At 44.8% G+C, this 16,393-nt stretch overlaps 1 protein-coding gene across 11 annotated transcripts in view; it reads right to left on the bottom strand.

Annotated features, from left to right (window-relative positions):
* Positions 1-16,393, bottom strand: part of CACNA1B (calcium voltage-gated channel subunit alpha1 B) — a 480,390-nt gene that overhangs the window by 113,075 nt on the left and 350,922 nt on the right. For 8 of the 11 annotated variants that reach the window (XM_075120535.1, XM_075120538.1, XM_075120534.1 and 5 more), the window contains 2 exons: positions 15,271-15,333; positions 3,094-3,915 (listed from right to left, as the gene is read on the bottom strand). In XM_075120535.1, coding sequence (XP_074976636.1) covers positions 3,094-3,915; positions 15,271-15,333 — 885 coding nt within the window. The remainder of the gene's footprint in view (positions 1-3,093; positions 3,916-15,270; positions 15,334-16,393) is intronic. The other 3 variants (XM_048822713.2, XM_075120539.1, XM_075120543.1) reach the window with 1 other exon arrangement.

Below are 16,393 nucleotides of genomic sequence, written 5' to 3'. Positions count from 1 at the left end.
GTCCCCAATGCACACTGGGGAACTCCAGGAGACACCCCCACCTTACTACAGGCACAAAATAGCTCAGAATATGGCCCACTGAATATGCCCACCCTCCTGTGCACTGGCTGGCTGCCTGGAAACCCAGCAGCGTTCTCTGGGCTAAGCGGAACAACATTCCATCCTGCAAGGGACATGTTCCCTTTTCACAATTTATTAAAAAGGGATTTCTCCCCACTGCTCCCGATCACCATTGAAGAGCACTAATTTGCAATGCCTTAATGAAGCGTCTCGCCTGCTGATGTCAAAGTGCTCTACAGGCATTCGCTAAGGTAACCTCATAACTCCCCTTGTGGCAGGTCAGTGTTACTATACTCATCTTACAGAGGAGAAAACAAAAGATCCCTCCTATTCTCAGCCTGTTCTGGCACAGGATAGGTTAGCCCTCTGAGGGCTGCAGCGCTTTGGTCTACTGTTGGTGGCTCTATTTAGCATGGGGGTTCTGAGAGGCCTGTGGCATGCAGGAGGTCAGACTAGGTCAGAGGTTTTCAAACTGGGGGGTGCGGAATTTATTCTGGGGGTTTGTGAGAAGCTTTAGGGGGGAAAAAGGGTACTGTGCACGTTTTACTCACAGCAACGAATAACTAGCAAAGCTGATTCCTCCAGACATACGGGGTCCTCAGATCTCGCTGTGCATTTGTCTCTAGAGGCACTGTGCATTTCAGTGGATTTCTGCGACGCTTGCCTAGCATTCTACAAAGCGCCTGCTATCTGTACGTTAATCCGTTTGCTGCAACGCGGTGCGCAGCTTTCATCCTCAGCATCGACCACACTCGCAGGTTTGCTTTTGCTATTACATTGGATCGTTGGCTCTGTTCGAATCAAGGCCTTACTGTTCTCAGTATTTAGGGAGAGTCGCATGTTGGTTTGTTTGTTATTGGTATATGTACTTGTGTGGTGGGGAGCGGTGCACAAATGACTACAGACACAAAGAAGGGGGACAGGATCGAGTACTTTTGAGAACCGCTGGACTAGATGATCTGGTGGTCCTGTCTGGCCTTAAGCTCCACGACTCTATGAAGGTACGCGATGTGCAATTCTGCACTAAGCCTCTTGGAGGCGTAGCACACAGCTACATAGCCCACAGGGTGGGAGGCTAACGTGGCCAGACTGGATGTCTTTTTAAAAACTACGTTCCAGCTCAACCACAAGTCATGCACTTCACTGCAGGAATTACTGGCTGAAATTCTATGGCTTGTGTTATGCAGGAGGCCTGGCTGGCTAGTCCCTTCTGGCCTTAAAACCTACAACTCTATTTGTACCCTGCTGATCCTGGGCTGTTCTGGGGAGTCTGTGTGACCCCAACATGACTTAGGCAGCCCTAGGGGTTACCAGTTTATGCAAAGGAGAAACAGAACACTTTTATTCCAAAATCAGACCATCCACACACAGACTTGTACCAATATACCATCAGGTATGAATTAAAAGCCATTTCATTATTTTGATGTCAGTTTGTGCATAGAGCAACCCTGGGACAGAATGGGTTACAAGTCTTAAGGCCTAATTCTCCACTGCCTTGCAACAGCTGCAGCCTTTTGCAACTCTGCAAAGTGCATGTAAACATTACAAATCAGAACAGCGTTGTTGAACACTTTGCACAGGTGTAAAAGACTGCATAAGGCACCAGGCAGTGGAGAACCAGACCTGCACAGAGAACTCTGCACTGCAATCAGGAGGTGTATGTCTACCCATCTCCCAAATGCAGTGTAGAGTCTGAGGAGCGAGGAGGCCCTGATGACATAAACCTTAACATGGCAAACACATGGGCTGGTTCTCTTCTCACGGACACAGACGTAAGTCACGAGTAACTCCACTGAATTCAATGGCACGACAGCCCATTGGTGTGCCACAGAACCGAGAGCAGAATCAGGCCCATAGCGATTGCATGCCTGTAATTTCACCCGTAAACAGATTCACCTCCTATGCTGTCAATTAGCTCTACAGCCTTTAAAATACAGCCTAGCTCTTCCCAGAGCGGAGGTGAGCTTATGGCAGTCCAGCGACAGTTGCTTTGTGTAGATGGTAGCTAACATATCTCCATTGAGAAGGGCAAAACCCTAGTACCGAGACACTTTTTACATGCTCCGAAGCTGCTGTGCCATTTGGGGCTTATTTTGCCCCATGCAGACCACATGACATTCTAGAATGATGTATTCAACCCTAAATATTAAAGAAGGGCAGCCCAAGGCAACTAGACACCCCGCAACAGGCCCCCAGACTACACCTTACAACACTGCCATGACAGTGCTGTAGGCCATCAGAGAGACAGCGTGAATGTATACACATTATTAAGGAACAGCTTGGCATTTTCACAGGCTGGGTCCGTGAAATGCACAGGCATGGAAAATGTGCTGGTGTCTGACAATGACTTTCAGGCCACACTCAGCAGTCAGCTTTCTGCTCCACCCCAGACATTTTGCCATGAGGAAAGATGGAAAATCGGTTGGGAAGAGGAGACAAAATTGCTTAGATTGCAAGGCCTTTGGGGCAGGGGCCATCTTTTTGTCCGCATTTGTACAGCACCTAGCACCCTGGGGTCCTGCTCTATGACTAGGGCGCCTACATGCTGCAGTAACACAAATGATAAATAATAACAGTAACAACACTCTGCTAAGTAAATACTACAGTATGATACAATCGTAGTCCAACACTCTGTTAAAAGCAACTGGGTTCAATTCATTCTGCTGGTGCAACCATGAACACGTATGCCATGCTGGGAAGCTAGCCAGGAACAGGAGCCCAATCGTGCAACTCTTCATCAACCCTCCCTCTGCCAGAGGCCCGAGACGGGGAAAGGCTTAGGCCAGGCCAGGCCAGAGATATCCTAGCTCAACACCACTTCAAGGCAGCACTGACCAGAGGAGCTCTGACCAAATTTTAAAGTTGTCCTGCAGGGGGAACAGCCCCTGTTGCCGTGGGGTGGGGTGGCTGTGTCCTCTTACCCCTGTGGGGGTTCGCAGCCCACACTGCTATTGAGAATGACTGGAGAATACTGCAGTGAACCCCCCCACAGTTGCCACACTGACAAGGTCTGTGTGTGCAGTGCTGACTTACCTGGGCTGATGGTTCTTAAGATCTTTCTCCCCAGCCTCTCCTTCCTTCTCCCCATTCTCCTTCTCCACCGACTCATACGTCGATAGAGCTCTGTGCCGGATCTTGTGTCGTCTGTGGGGCTCTTCCCCATTCTCTCCTTTCAAGCCAGGATCGCCTTCCCGGTTCCCTGACCTTGACCCTCCTCGGTGACGTGAACGCCGCTCGCTTCTGGCACCATTGGCTGTCCCGTTGCCTTCCTTTGCTTGCCGCTCCGCTGAGTGCCGGTGGGTCCGGTGCCGCCGGTACTCCTTCTCAGCCCCTTCTTCCACGGAGCCCCGACGATGGTGCCTTTTGCCCCCTTCCTGGCTTCTGTTGCGGTCACTTTTTCCTTCCTTGCTGCCCCCCTCGGCCTCTTTGCTGCGGCTCCTGTGCTGCCTGTGACGTTCCTCCTTATTGTTTGTGCCAGACTCCCCATTCTCATCCTTGGCCACGTCGCTCTTCTCCTGCTCTCCCATCTTGTCCTTATCCCGATGCCGGTGGTGCTTCCGTGGCACTTCTGCACTGTCGGCAGAGGTGGCCTTGGCCTGCTCGGTCTCCTGGACGTCCACCGGGCTTAGCTTACCGACATTGTTCCGCCCTTCGGTCCTTGGCTCTACCACCAGAGGCCGATCCAAATGGGTCTTCATGTCTGGCCGGATGTGGAGGGTGGTAGCATAGCGCACCCGCTCCTCCGGGTCGAGCTCATTGTACAGCGCCTCACAGCTGGCCCGGAAATTGTGCATCCGGATCTGGCTGGTCCTCTGTTCCCAAACGGACTTGGATTTGGAGGAGTTCTGCTGTTTGCTGCAGAACAGAGGAGAAAAAGACAAGGAGATAGTCAGCATCAGGTTTGGCTCCACTTCTCCAAAAGAAATTTTAAAAGAAAATGTAAATTTCTAGTGGAGACAGGGAATTGTAGGGTTGAGCCAAAGAAAACATAGGGATGAAGATAGAATGACTAGCGGAAAACACATGAGCAGATAAAGCCAGTGGGGTCACCAGAGTGCTAGTGACATCTCCCCACACAACTGGTACTATAAGAAAGGGCTATTTTGATTTCTAAAACATGGCCATCCCATGGTCTAGGGGTGTGTACAATTACCAAATTAAAGCCACTTCTCCTGAAAATCCTAAAGGACCGTTGTAACACTCCAAATTCCACCAAATCATCCACTGACCCCTTCCCTAACCAACAGTCTATCCCTGATCACCAGGGCAAGCCTGGGAGAAAGACTGAACTTGGTAGTGCAATCTGAAGCTCAGCAGATTTTGGGTGCTGGGGAACAGAGGCAGGAAGTGGAACCCACAGTCAAGGAGCCCTCACCCAGAATGCCCTGCCCCCAGCCTTCTCCCATTTCAACAAAGAACATGGTCATTTGAGCACCCGAGACAATCTGAACTATCCCACTGGCGCATGGGGAGGAGAGGTAGACGCCGATATATCCAAACCCCAAGGCACATGCCAGTCATTACCAAAGTGGCATTGATCTCAGCTGCCACAGGAACAAGTCTGTCAAAAGTGCACGTGAGACACATACAACTAGCCTGCACCCGTCACAAGAGGATCTGGAGGGTGATACAACACAGATGGGATGAGGACTTCTTTATAAGCACATAATACCAGCAACCGCAGCCTTGCCAATAAGGGCATGCCGATACATACTCTGCCTAACCACTGAAGCAAGGAGAGGATATACTCCTGTTGGTCTCTTTTATTTAAACCGGACATTCTAAAGATTTGGGGTCCAATTCTGCTCTCATTTGCAGCACTGAAGAACCAGAGGAAGCCCATTGGATTCAAGGGAGTTATTCTGGATTTTACACTGACTTAAATAAGAACAGAACTGGCCAATGGTTCCTTCACAAAAATCCCTTTGCCAAGAAAGGAAATGCTCTTTTCCCTCTCAGACACCGATCTGCAGCTCTATGGTGTAATCTCAGTTGGGACACAGGATGCTAAACAGCCCCGGTCAGGAACATGAACCCCTGCAATGGGACAGGAGATCTGTGAGGCTGACTGACCGCCTTGGGAGAGGCTGTGGAGATAGGAAACCAGAAGTGTTTTCTTTACATTCATTTGGGTCTGCTTCAGTGACAGAACAAACCAGAGTGTGAGTTTATGTGACTCAGACTGGCAGTGTCTGTCACCATTCTCAGGCCTATGGGAAGCAGCGTTCAGATGGAGTTATGTCATGCCACGGGAGTTGTCGGGAAAAGTTTGCATCTCAGACATCTGCTGCATTTTACTGAGAGTGGTGTTGGCTGGTTTTACTAAAAAGAGGCAAAAACGTATGTAAATATTCACTCGGAGGGGATGAGGACAGTCAGACAGATTAATCTGATTTGACCACAAATCAGAACGAACACAGCTGATTGCTCAGTTCAAATATGAAGGCTTCTCTTTTCTTGGAAGGAGCTTTTCCTGTAGGGTGAGCACATTTTAAGCCAGTGGCCTACCTGCTTAGTGGATCATTTAAAGTACTGCTTGCTCTCAAAAGGAGCTAGAAAAGGGAAAGCATGGAAAGCCCTCCAACTATTTCCTGTAACTGACAACCCCGAGCGTCTGCCCAAAGATACCCCGCTGGCAGAACCTTGCCTCCTTACGCGTGCTGTCTGACATGGGAATTTGAGGAGTAAGTGTGGGATACTCAGTATGGCTCAGACACCTGCATTGCTCTCTCAATTCACAGCTATTTAACTGCAGCCTCTACAAAAGTAGTTCAATTCTCGGGCAATTCTCACCTGAGGGGCTGGCAATTTTAAAATCAGGACAAGCCACCTTCGGGCCCTGCTAGCAGAAGCTTCCCGGGAAAGGGACCACACCAGAGCATCTCCTGACTGTCTTGGGATGGCTCCACCAGCTTGGGGGCTGCAACCAATGGTCCGGGGGTCCCCCGGGACAGCGGGGATGGCTCGTTCTGCTGTGTGCTTGGTCTAGAGATACTAGAGGTTTGCGGAAGCTCACAAACAGGGTCGTGCTAGGGAGAGAATCTGTCCTGTGATGCTCAAGCTCAGGGAAAACAGCAAGAAAGCTCGAGCATGATTCTGTGTGTTTCTATGCACTGCGTTTCATTTCCTGTGTGCGCTCAGCACGAAGTTGCTGAGCTGATACGGTTCGTTCGATTTTAAAGCCCTTGGGGCAAGGACCATTTTTAATTCAGCGTCTTGTGCAGCCCAGACCCTGCTGTCAGCACGAAAACAACACATAGGGATGATGTGTTAATTGGGTGACAGCCCTAACACTGACTGATGTGCTCTATCCAGCCACGGAACAGAAACAGCTCGGGCGGCAGCACCGTGCACTCCCCCACACGCCACCCTTCCAGCGGGCTGCAGTCCTGACGTGGCGGGACCATCTCCAGAGGGGAGTTCTGTCTTTGTGACCCATGCAGCCCTTGGCCAGTAAAGTGGACAATCAGTGCAACGGTGGTTGGTTTTTTTGTGATGTAACCTCTCCTGTGGCACTTGGATTGAGACCCCCAATGTATTCCACACAAATTCCTAAAGCACTCAGACCATGGAGAGGGGTGCCAGGTAAAAACCTAGACAGACTGAGAGTCATCATCGAGTAGAGACTTTTGATTCCTATCAACCGAGGCTAGATTTGAATCGGTGAATGGCTGTGCCGTTGAGTGGTATGACTTCCTACCTGTGTGGCTAATGAAACTTTGAGAACATGCATGCGGGAGCAGAGGAGCTGGGGTTGGGCCGCGCCACTCTGTCCCCGCGGGCGGCCGGGATGGATCACCACCAGCCCGCCAGCCGCTACCAAGTGGTGAGTGACCGGAGATTTCAGAGGCTTTCTTTATGGCTGCTATCCAGTTACAGCCCCTATATGGCGGTGTTTGCAGTAGGTTTTGAGATCTTCCCCTTGTGTAAGTTTCAGGCCAGTGACCTAGTAGTGCAGGAAGCATTTGCTCTGGAAATGGCAGTGTGATTTGTTTTTTAGTTGTTTTTCACATGTATTAAGAACACAAAATAGTCATTTAAAAAATGCAATTATCTCAGAGTTGCAAGGTGTTCCATTGTGTTTGGACTATGGACAACTGAGAACTGAAGCTGCTGCTAAGAACACACACCATTGGGAACCTGTAAGAGCATAGTAATTTGCATATTAATGAAGTCTATTTTGCAAAATTTGCTTCCTTTACAGGGACAGCAAAATTACAGACTCAACAAACTTTTCAGAATCTCTAAATACTGAGGTCAAATCATTTACACTGACAGTTAGCAAAGGGTGACACCCACACAAAAAATCCATTGCCAGCCACTAGCTTTTGTTACTAACAAGCCAAAGAGCAAGAGAATTACTTAGCGGTGAGGTTTGGAAGTAATGATTACATTTATTTTATGGAACGAAATGAAAAAAAAAAAGATAAGCAAAGACACTATCTGCAAAGTTTTAAGCATGCCCGCAGTTAATCATCACACCCAAACTAGTCAAGAACATCAGGAGCAAGTGATGGTGCATGTTAGGGTCTTGGCTGGGAAATGGGAATAAGGAAATTGAATAGTCTGGTCCTTCCAGGAACAGTATTTAGAGCTTTTCAGAGCAAAAGCTCAAGCAGCTGGGGGAATTATGTACTCTCCTTGTCCGATTAAATGTATCTGATTCCTGCTTTTCACATGTTCTCACAGTAACTGAAATATAGACACATTTGAGTGATGCTTCTCTGATGTTGTATTTCTTCAGAGAGGAAGGCTTTTGAACTTATTCACCAGACTTATTTATGGCACAATAGCAATGTCACCTTAAGACAAAACACAGGATCATTCAACTACCATATGAGGATACAGTTCATGTGCGTTGCACACAAAGAATCGCAGAAGAGATGGGAAAAATCTAGCTAATGAACAATTATTCCCTCTAACACATTCTCCGGTGCTTTGTCAAGTTCAGTTTTAAATGACTCAAGTGATGGGGGTACCACAAAACCTTAGGATACTAAATATAGCATTAGCAGCAGATATTTCTATGCTGGGTGTGAACTAAGCACAATGGTTCTTTACAATAATAAGTGCAACTATGAACCCTGTGATCACATCTTTTGTTGGTACTGTTGATCTGGTGCTTTAAATCAATAGCTCTCCATATTATTCCTTCTGCAGACCTCCTCATAAGAGGAAAAAATTGAGTCATGATCCACCTCTCTTCCCCAAACTCCAATGTCCACTGTCTTTATTCTGTTCCCTACCAACAAAGCTCTTCAAATTCTTTATAGTGGTATCGCCAATATACACAGCTTCAGTTCCCCAGGGCCTGACATGACAAAACAGATTGGCAGATATTATGATTAGTGGATTTTATTGCATAACGCCACCAATTCTACTTGGCTTCAGAGACTGACTACCAAACAATAAAGCAGTATCTATAATCAGATCATTTACATCTCTCTGTACAAAACAGACATTGTGTCAAATAAAACTGATGTTAATCTATCAGTTTCCTGACCGGTGACTCCTCTATTTCCTCATTAAAAATAATATAAATGAAATATCAGCCAATCACAATCTAGATTATTCAAGAAAGTACAGTGCATTCCTTTTTGGTACTTTTTAAAATCATATTTAAGAACAAGTAACTTTCTTATTGGCTAAGGCATTTTTATCACAGCCGTTTTAGAGTGCGGCTTTTATGTAATGGACCATTACCTTCCAGAACAACCGTTTTATATAAACCACTTGAATAAAAACGAATAAAAAATCATACATATTTTCTCATTGACATCTTTAGGAATTTTACCTGAGTATAGACTGAATAAAAGCTGTATAAGAACTCCAGAATTTGGCCCTATATGTTTAACATATCCTAGAAAAAATATTTTCTGATTAGAGCTGTTGGGGAATTGTTTGCTGAAATGTTTTTTGATGAAAAACACGATTTCCGCAAAATCAAAATAGGAATTTTTTTTTTTTAGAGAAAATTTCAATTTTGCCTAAATGTCTTGATTTTCTATGGAGAAAAATCTAACAAGTATTTCCGTTTGCTCTGAGTTGACCCGAATTGAAACATTTTGGTTTGTTAAACCCAACAGAAACATTTTTGTTCCCGTGAGTTCAACACTAAAACTCTGCCCGCCTCAGCTCCTGCACTGCCTCTTGGGAGTTGTAGTTTGAGTGTCTATGGGCTCCGCTCTCTGGCTGGACCATATCTCTTATGATACACCACAGTCTCCTGCAGGTTGAATTGCCTTGGTACATCAAGGGAGTCCTACGACCATGGGACCTCACAGGAGATGTAGTCCAGAGATGCCTTCTAACATTATATGAGCATCAGCCCATTGAAAATTACAATTTCTGTTCTGTGAAAAAAATTGATATTTCAACTTTTTGTCTGAATTCAGGACAAAAACAGTTTTTGAACATTCTGATTTGTGACCAGCTCAGATTCTCTATTAAACTCGTATTGGAAGCATATAAGTGATTTATGAAATGGCTTGAAAACGATCAACAATGTCAACTTCCTGGATCAACAGAGACCAATAAATACAGGACCCTGACTTTTAGCATTCTCATATAAAAATGCTCTTTCACTTTCTAGCTCTTTGGAAGAAAACAATTAATATGAAAATACTGGCAGTGAAGGGCACTCAGTTGGCTGGTAGTTCTGGGGGCTAGGGTCTTCTGTCCAAACAGCAGTTACAGCCCAGGAAGCACAAATGCTGACTTATGTCATGCTGCCCTGTCAGCATGTCTTAGCCCTGGCCTGGAGCGTTTGTTCTCCATGACATGTTCAGTTCTTGGTCTCGCTGCTCAAACTGCCAACAAACATCAAAATTCATGCTAAGTTTTGATAGCGGTTTTTCATATAAACTAGATATTGTAATGAATCAGCTGAGTTGTCAGAGGTCAAAGGAGGCCACTAGGGTGAATGAATTAAGTAGTACATTTGCTGTTCTTCTCTCTACTGCCTGGAGCGTGATAAGTCAGCAGGGGTTGGAAGACTCTGGGGCAATCAGAGGAACTGCCAGATGCTAGAACCTATAAGGTTCATCAGCTGAAGTGGCTTAAACTCTTGCCCTATTGCCACTGTACATTTAGCACACTTTCAAGTACTGAACCAAAACAAGTATTGTTGCACCTCAGTAATCCAGTGACCCCATGGAGGAGAGGATTACAACAACCACCTATTGGATGATCCACTCCATCTCTTACGGACACCTATCCACTGGGAAGAAGAAAGCAAGCCTCAACTCATTTCATGCAGGCTATCGAGCAATCTTTAGATGGTAACAACTTTGGGTCATTATAGAGCCGGGCTTTTACGGATTGGTAAACTAGAAAGGAAAGCTCTAGTATTGCATTATCAATTCCCTGAGCCATCCAGTCTCTCCAGAAATTCAATTTCACAAGAAGCAATAAACCACACTACAGTGCAATTTGCTAGAGCCTCGAACACCAAAATGAATGGTGTCATCCATTTCACTAGGAGGGTGGTGAAACACTGGAATGCGTTGCCTAGGGAGGTGGTGGAATCTCCTTCCTTAGAAGTTTTTAAGGTCAGGCTTGACAAAGCCCTGGCTGGGATGATTTAATTGGGGATGGGACCTGCTTTTGAGCAGGGGGTTGGACTAGATGACCTCCTGAGGTCCCTTCCAACCCTGATATTCTATGATTCTATGATTTACATCTTCAAACAGCCAAAGAGATGATGCAGTCCTCAAAGCCAAAGCCTGTAGCTCCTTCTCAAGCAGAACTTCTGTTGAAATCAGTAGGAGTTTTGCCTGAGTAAGGAGGACTGCAGGATCTGGATTCAATAAAATGCACCATCATGCATGCCACGGCCTATTGCTCTAATACACGGAGTCTTTTAATTACTCAGTGTCAAATTATCTGATCATGTATTAATTTATTAGTATACACTGAAGCCTACTACTTTTAGCAAATTCTAACCTCAAGAAAACTCCAGAAAATATTTATTAGATACCAAGTCACCACACTCATACCATATTGAGTAGATTTCTCTTTAGACCTTGTGATTTTGGTACCATTGGTATACACAGTGATAAAGTAATTGCATACTTAGTAACAAATTATAGGGGTGAAAAATTCTTTACTAAAAGCAAGTTAAAAGTGCACTTTTCAGCCCTGATTCAACAAACACCACATCTAGCTTAAACACATTGAACGATCCAGTGCACAGAAGTCCTCCTAAATCCAGTCAAATGACATTTCCTTTTCAATGTGTTGTTTTCTCTACATCACTCGTCATAATTTCAACAAGACACTTCAGCGATTATTACGCACAACTGCACAGTCCACACTGGGTTCTGGCTTAAATCCCAGTAGGAACGCACAGGTTCTGATAAGAACAAAACAATTTAGTTCAATGAAGCTTTTTGCTGTGGGAATGGAGATAAAACAGAAGACATGGATGGTGAATTCAGGCAGAAGCAAGTGATATGGGTGAACAGTAATTTGGATGGCAAATGGGGAACAGGGGATATTAAAGCTTTTTTATTTCCCTCCTGGATGGGTGCTGCAGAATCATGCAGTTATGGCTTTAACCAGAGAAGCAATTGCTCCAAGAACATCAACTTCTTTTAAAGTCAATGGGCACTGACTGCATCCATGGGCAGAATTTGCCCTAAGGCTTAAATGTGACACAAGAGCAGTTATAATTTCCCAGCTAGATTTCCAAGACGCCTACCTAGTGTGCCCACTATAGCACTTTAGACTCATGTCCTCTTTTCCTCCCACCCCACATACCACGTGAGTCCAGTGCAAAGATGTCACTGATCACGATCACTGTTGTAGCTGAATGTTGAGTAAGTAGCAGTGTTGCTTAGTCAAAATTTTCAGCCGCTGACTACAATGGGAACAGCAGGTGCTCAGCACCTCTAAACATCTTATTTAGGTGCCTAAATATGGAGCTACATGTCTAATCTCAGTGGTAGCAGATGACAGAACGAGGAGTAATGGTCTCAAGTTGCAGTGGGGGAGGTTTAGGTTGGATATTAGGAAAAACTTTTTCACTAGGAGGGTGGTGAAGCACTGGAATGCATTACCCAGGGAGGTGGTGGAATCTCCTTCCTTTGAAGTTTGTAAGGTCAGGCTTGACAAAGCCCTGGCTGGGATGATTTAGTTGGGGATTGGTCCTGCTTTGAGCAGGGGGTTGGACTAGATGACCTCCTGAGGTCCCTTCCAACCCTGATATTCTATGATTCTAATCTTATAGGAACTCAGGATTGAAAATGTTGGCCCTTTCTTTGTTTGATAATCTACAACATGTCTTGAGATCACCCTGTCTTTTATGTCTGGAATGAGACTGATGCATCATGGGTGCTATTACAAACAAATAACTCTAATAAAAAGAGAATCCCAACCGAGTGAGTAACTGCATAGGTTGGGACTCAGTTGCCCATCTTAAGGTAAATAGAATATGTATAACATTGATTATATGTCCTAGATACCTGTGACTTGGGTGATTGAAGGCACTTTGTCTTTGAATTATACCTGAAGTAGAACTGTGCACTTAGCTGTGTGTTAACACTTTACAAAGCAGCTAGTTGCCAGTTTTCAGCATGCATTTTATGCCAATGATAACTCACTTTTTAGAAGAAAAAATAATTGTTTGTCTATGTTTAATTGTTTTTTCTTCCCAAGTGAACCAAACATGGATTTTTATTGGTTGCAGTGTTTGTACCATAAATTCATTACAACACGAAGGTTTGAAAATTACATCAGAAGGTGACTCACCTTAATATCTTTTTGTTAAGAAGCCACCTGAAATATTTTTGTCCTGATTTTCTTGCCACTTACAATTTTCAATTGAACAAATTCCCGTAGGACAAAATTAAACACTGAATACTGAAAAAATATCTAAATCCCAGTGGAAATTTTTTATGTTTCCAATCAGTAGCCATGAATTCTCAGGGCCTAATTCTTAGTTATATTAAAGCCACTTTCCATTGCGCTCACAATGCAAAGCAGTGTTAAAGTGGAAGTAAGTTTTATTTGTGCTTTACATGACTAGGGCATGGCCTTAGGCCCTGTCTAAAAATTATTCCCCTTTGTACCAGTGTAGCTAAAATGTTTGAATCCCCATAGAGTACATGCAATTATCCTGATATAAAGGTATCTTATACCAGTATAAGTATTTCCACAGTGAAGGAGAATTAGCTACAAGGCACCTTTATACTGGTATAACTGCATCCACACTACACGGGGGGTGGAGGGGGCAGTACTGCCTAGTACCGATTTAACTGTTTACATAGAAAAAACAACACCTCTAGCCGAAACAGTTATATTGGTGTAAAAACTGCATGTAGGCCTTAGTGTAACTAAGAATCAGGGTCCTTCACGTTTCGTTACAGAGGGGATTGTATTGGTGCAAACTGGATACTGGAAATCCTACATGTGACATATAACTAGTGATAGCTGCCTATGGGATCCAGTGAATTGTTTACCCAAACAAGTATTTTGCTGGGGAAAAGCACTGCCGATCCGTATAGAGAAAGAAATGCAGACTTAGCTAAACTTTCAGAATCCTAGATCTGCCTTACACACAACAGGCCTGATTCACATGTATTGCTCTGGTAGTGTGAAGGGGCCTTGATGTGGATATAAACTATATCTGCACCTGCTTTAAGGCTCCACTACGTGACTGAACAGGTGTAAAGTGGCTTTAGGGTCAATGATGCTCCCGTGATTTGTGTCTTTGTCATTCAGATTCAGTTTTCTAAAAGTGCAGCCTGCCTCTGTCTCCACAAGATGGGCAATATGGGTCAAATTCAGAGATAACGGGCCTGGTTCACATTTACATGAAAGCTGCTTTACAGTGCTCTGGTGCAGTTTTAAGTTACACTGCTGGAGTAAAGTCCCACACCAGCAGAGAATCAGGCATAGACTCAATTCGCCACATCCCCTTCCCTGACAAACCTCCGCCTTCTTCTCCCTTCCACCTGCCTCCCCTTATACTGCAAGAGGCTTCCAGTGTACTAAGCAACAGACAGACACCACAACTGGTGAAGGAGGCATCACAGTCCTCTCCACCAACTTTGCACAGACAGTGACTCCCCCTACAAAGGGGGAATTTTCCAGCATGGCACAAAGTGAACAGAGATTGGAGAAACCAGTCCAAACATCTCTAAGTTGTCCCGGGGCCAAACCGGACCTGAGATGCCATTTGGAATCAGGGAGTGGGAGGAAGGGGCAGAAAGGTGGTGGAAAGCCTTCTGTTTCCCAACTGCTCAGGCACACTGAGCCCTACTATGACGCACCTGAGGATCTGGCTCTTCGTGTCTGAACTGCACTTACTTGTCTGCCCAAGAGCATTACACCGTAGAAAAGTAACACAAAATGATAAAAGTATAAGCCAGAGACACTCAATGAGTTGATGACGTGGAAGGGATCAAAGGTATTTTCTACAAACCCGCAACGTGTACCTTTGAAGCCTCCTCATGATTCACAATGAGTCCTGGAGAGGGGGGATTTTTAATGGGGAGTGGGTGGAATGGCTGAAGGGTCTACCACCATGTTTGAGAAATTCTAGGATACATTGGAACTTTAAACTCAAACTCCAGGAGGGAGTGGGGGAGCGTGTCTGCTCGTTATAACAAATTTTCAAACATTGTCCCATTTGAGTCCTGTTTCCAGAAGCTGGACCCCTTTGAAACTCTCCCATTCTAGCTTTCATTTTAAAGCGCACGCTCATGGTAGGGCCCCATTCTCCTCCTGAACCAAAAGTGCAAACACTGGTGGAACATCAGAACCATTAGCCCAGTGTATAAATAACACAGAGGAAAACAATAAAAGTGAGAACAAGACAGGCCACAAAACAAGGGAAGAGGGCAAGGAAGAAAGTAAGAGGGAAAGGAAAGGAAAACTACTAAGTAAGGAAAGGACAAAGAGAAGGGCAGAAAGAAGAAAAGGGAAAAGAAAAGAAAAAGGAAAGAAGTGGAGGACTTCACACCCAATGTGCAAAACACTACAGAGTTGCTCACGCTCAAATCACAAACATTATATGGCACTGCTGTACACCTTCCAGTCCTTCCACCGTATGTTGGCCTGGAGGTTTTCCACAATGATGTGAATGACTTTTGGAAAAAACAAGGGAAGTGGGAAGGCATCGGGAGGGTGGGAAGCAGGGAGGTTTATAAATATATAGATATATATCATAAATCCATTTACTGAATATTGTAACAGAGAGCAACTCACGGTGAATTTACGCTGGAGACTGACGAGCTGCGAGATACAGTACCTCGAGTTTGCTTTACAAAACTGCACATGCAAAAAACAAAAAACAAAAAACAAAAAAAGGTGAGAAAATAAAGAAGAGAAGAGAAACTATAAAAGACATCGGGAGGAGACTCATACAGGCTGTGTCCTATCGAATGCAGGCTGCAGCGTGCATCTTGGAAGGAGCCCGGGCAAGCTTCAGAAAGTGTGGAAGCCACAGAGACATCATCTTCTAGTTAAAAGGAAAACAACTGGAAAATCAAACCGGAGCCAAAAGAAAATATAAAAAGGTGAACCAAAAGACACAAAATGATAGCAAGACTTTATGCTGCAATATGCTGTACTCACATAGCCAGAGTCCTCTGCACAAGCTACCGTCAGAGTCCCAGAGCAGAGGTCTTTGTAGAAACAGGTGGAGTTTGCATTTACAGCATGTACTGCAATGATTCATTTTGAACTAAGAGAAGGACACAAGGCCACCAATTCCAACTCAGGTTATCGTAGCATCCATGGGGTAGGGGAAAAAGGGCCTAGCCCTGAGGATATACCATCCGCACGGGCAACAGGAAGCATGTCTGTGTGTCAAACATGGAAGTAAAGAGGCATTTGTTCACATTTTATTTGGTAGATTTGCCTCCATTTAACACACGTGACTGCCTAAAGGGGGGGGGGGGCTTGAAATGCAGTAGCAGGTGGATTTGACAGATTAGGGGGCAGTTTCTGCCTTTTCCAGCACTTAAAGGGAGACTTAGTTCTAATTTTAAAAATAATTCTATATATTTGTTTTTTGCAACATTACATTGTCTATGGACCCCTCCCAGGAGGTGGAAAATATAACCCGTCCTCTTTCTGAATTTACCACTTTCAGTTTAAACACTGATTTATTTCCATTGGATTTTTGTGGGTTTTATTTAGCTAACAACTGGTGCTATAAAGCCAGAAAGCCCAGATGATAGGAAAGTGCACCTAAGAAGGAGATGCGGTTGGAGGGGAGAAATCAGGATGAACTGGTGAAATTTTAAATATATACATTACAAACCCACAGGATATTAAGTAACAATGTATTATAAAATTAAAAGTAGACCAAGGTGAAGTGTATGTA

Source organism: Caretta caretta, chromosome 16, assembly GCF_965140235.1.
Source record: "Caretta caretta isolate rCarCar2 chromosome 16, rCarCar1.hap1, whole genome shotgun sequence".
NCBI classification, from domain to species: Eukaryota; Metazoa; Chordata; order Testudines; family Cheloniidae; genus Caretta; species Caretta caretta.
Note: the sequence above shows the minus strand (reverse complement) of the source record. Positions and strands in the feature narration are given on the sequence as shown.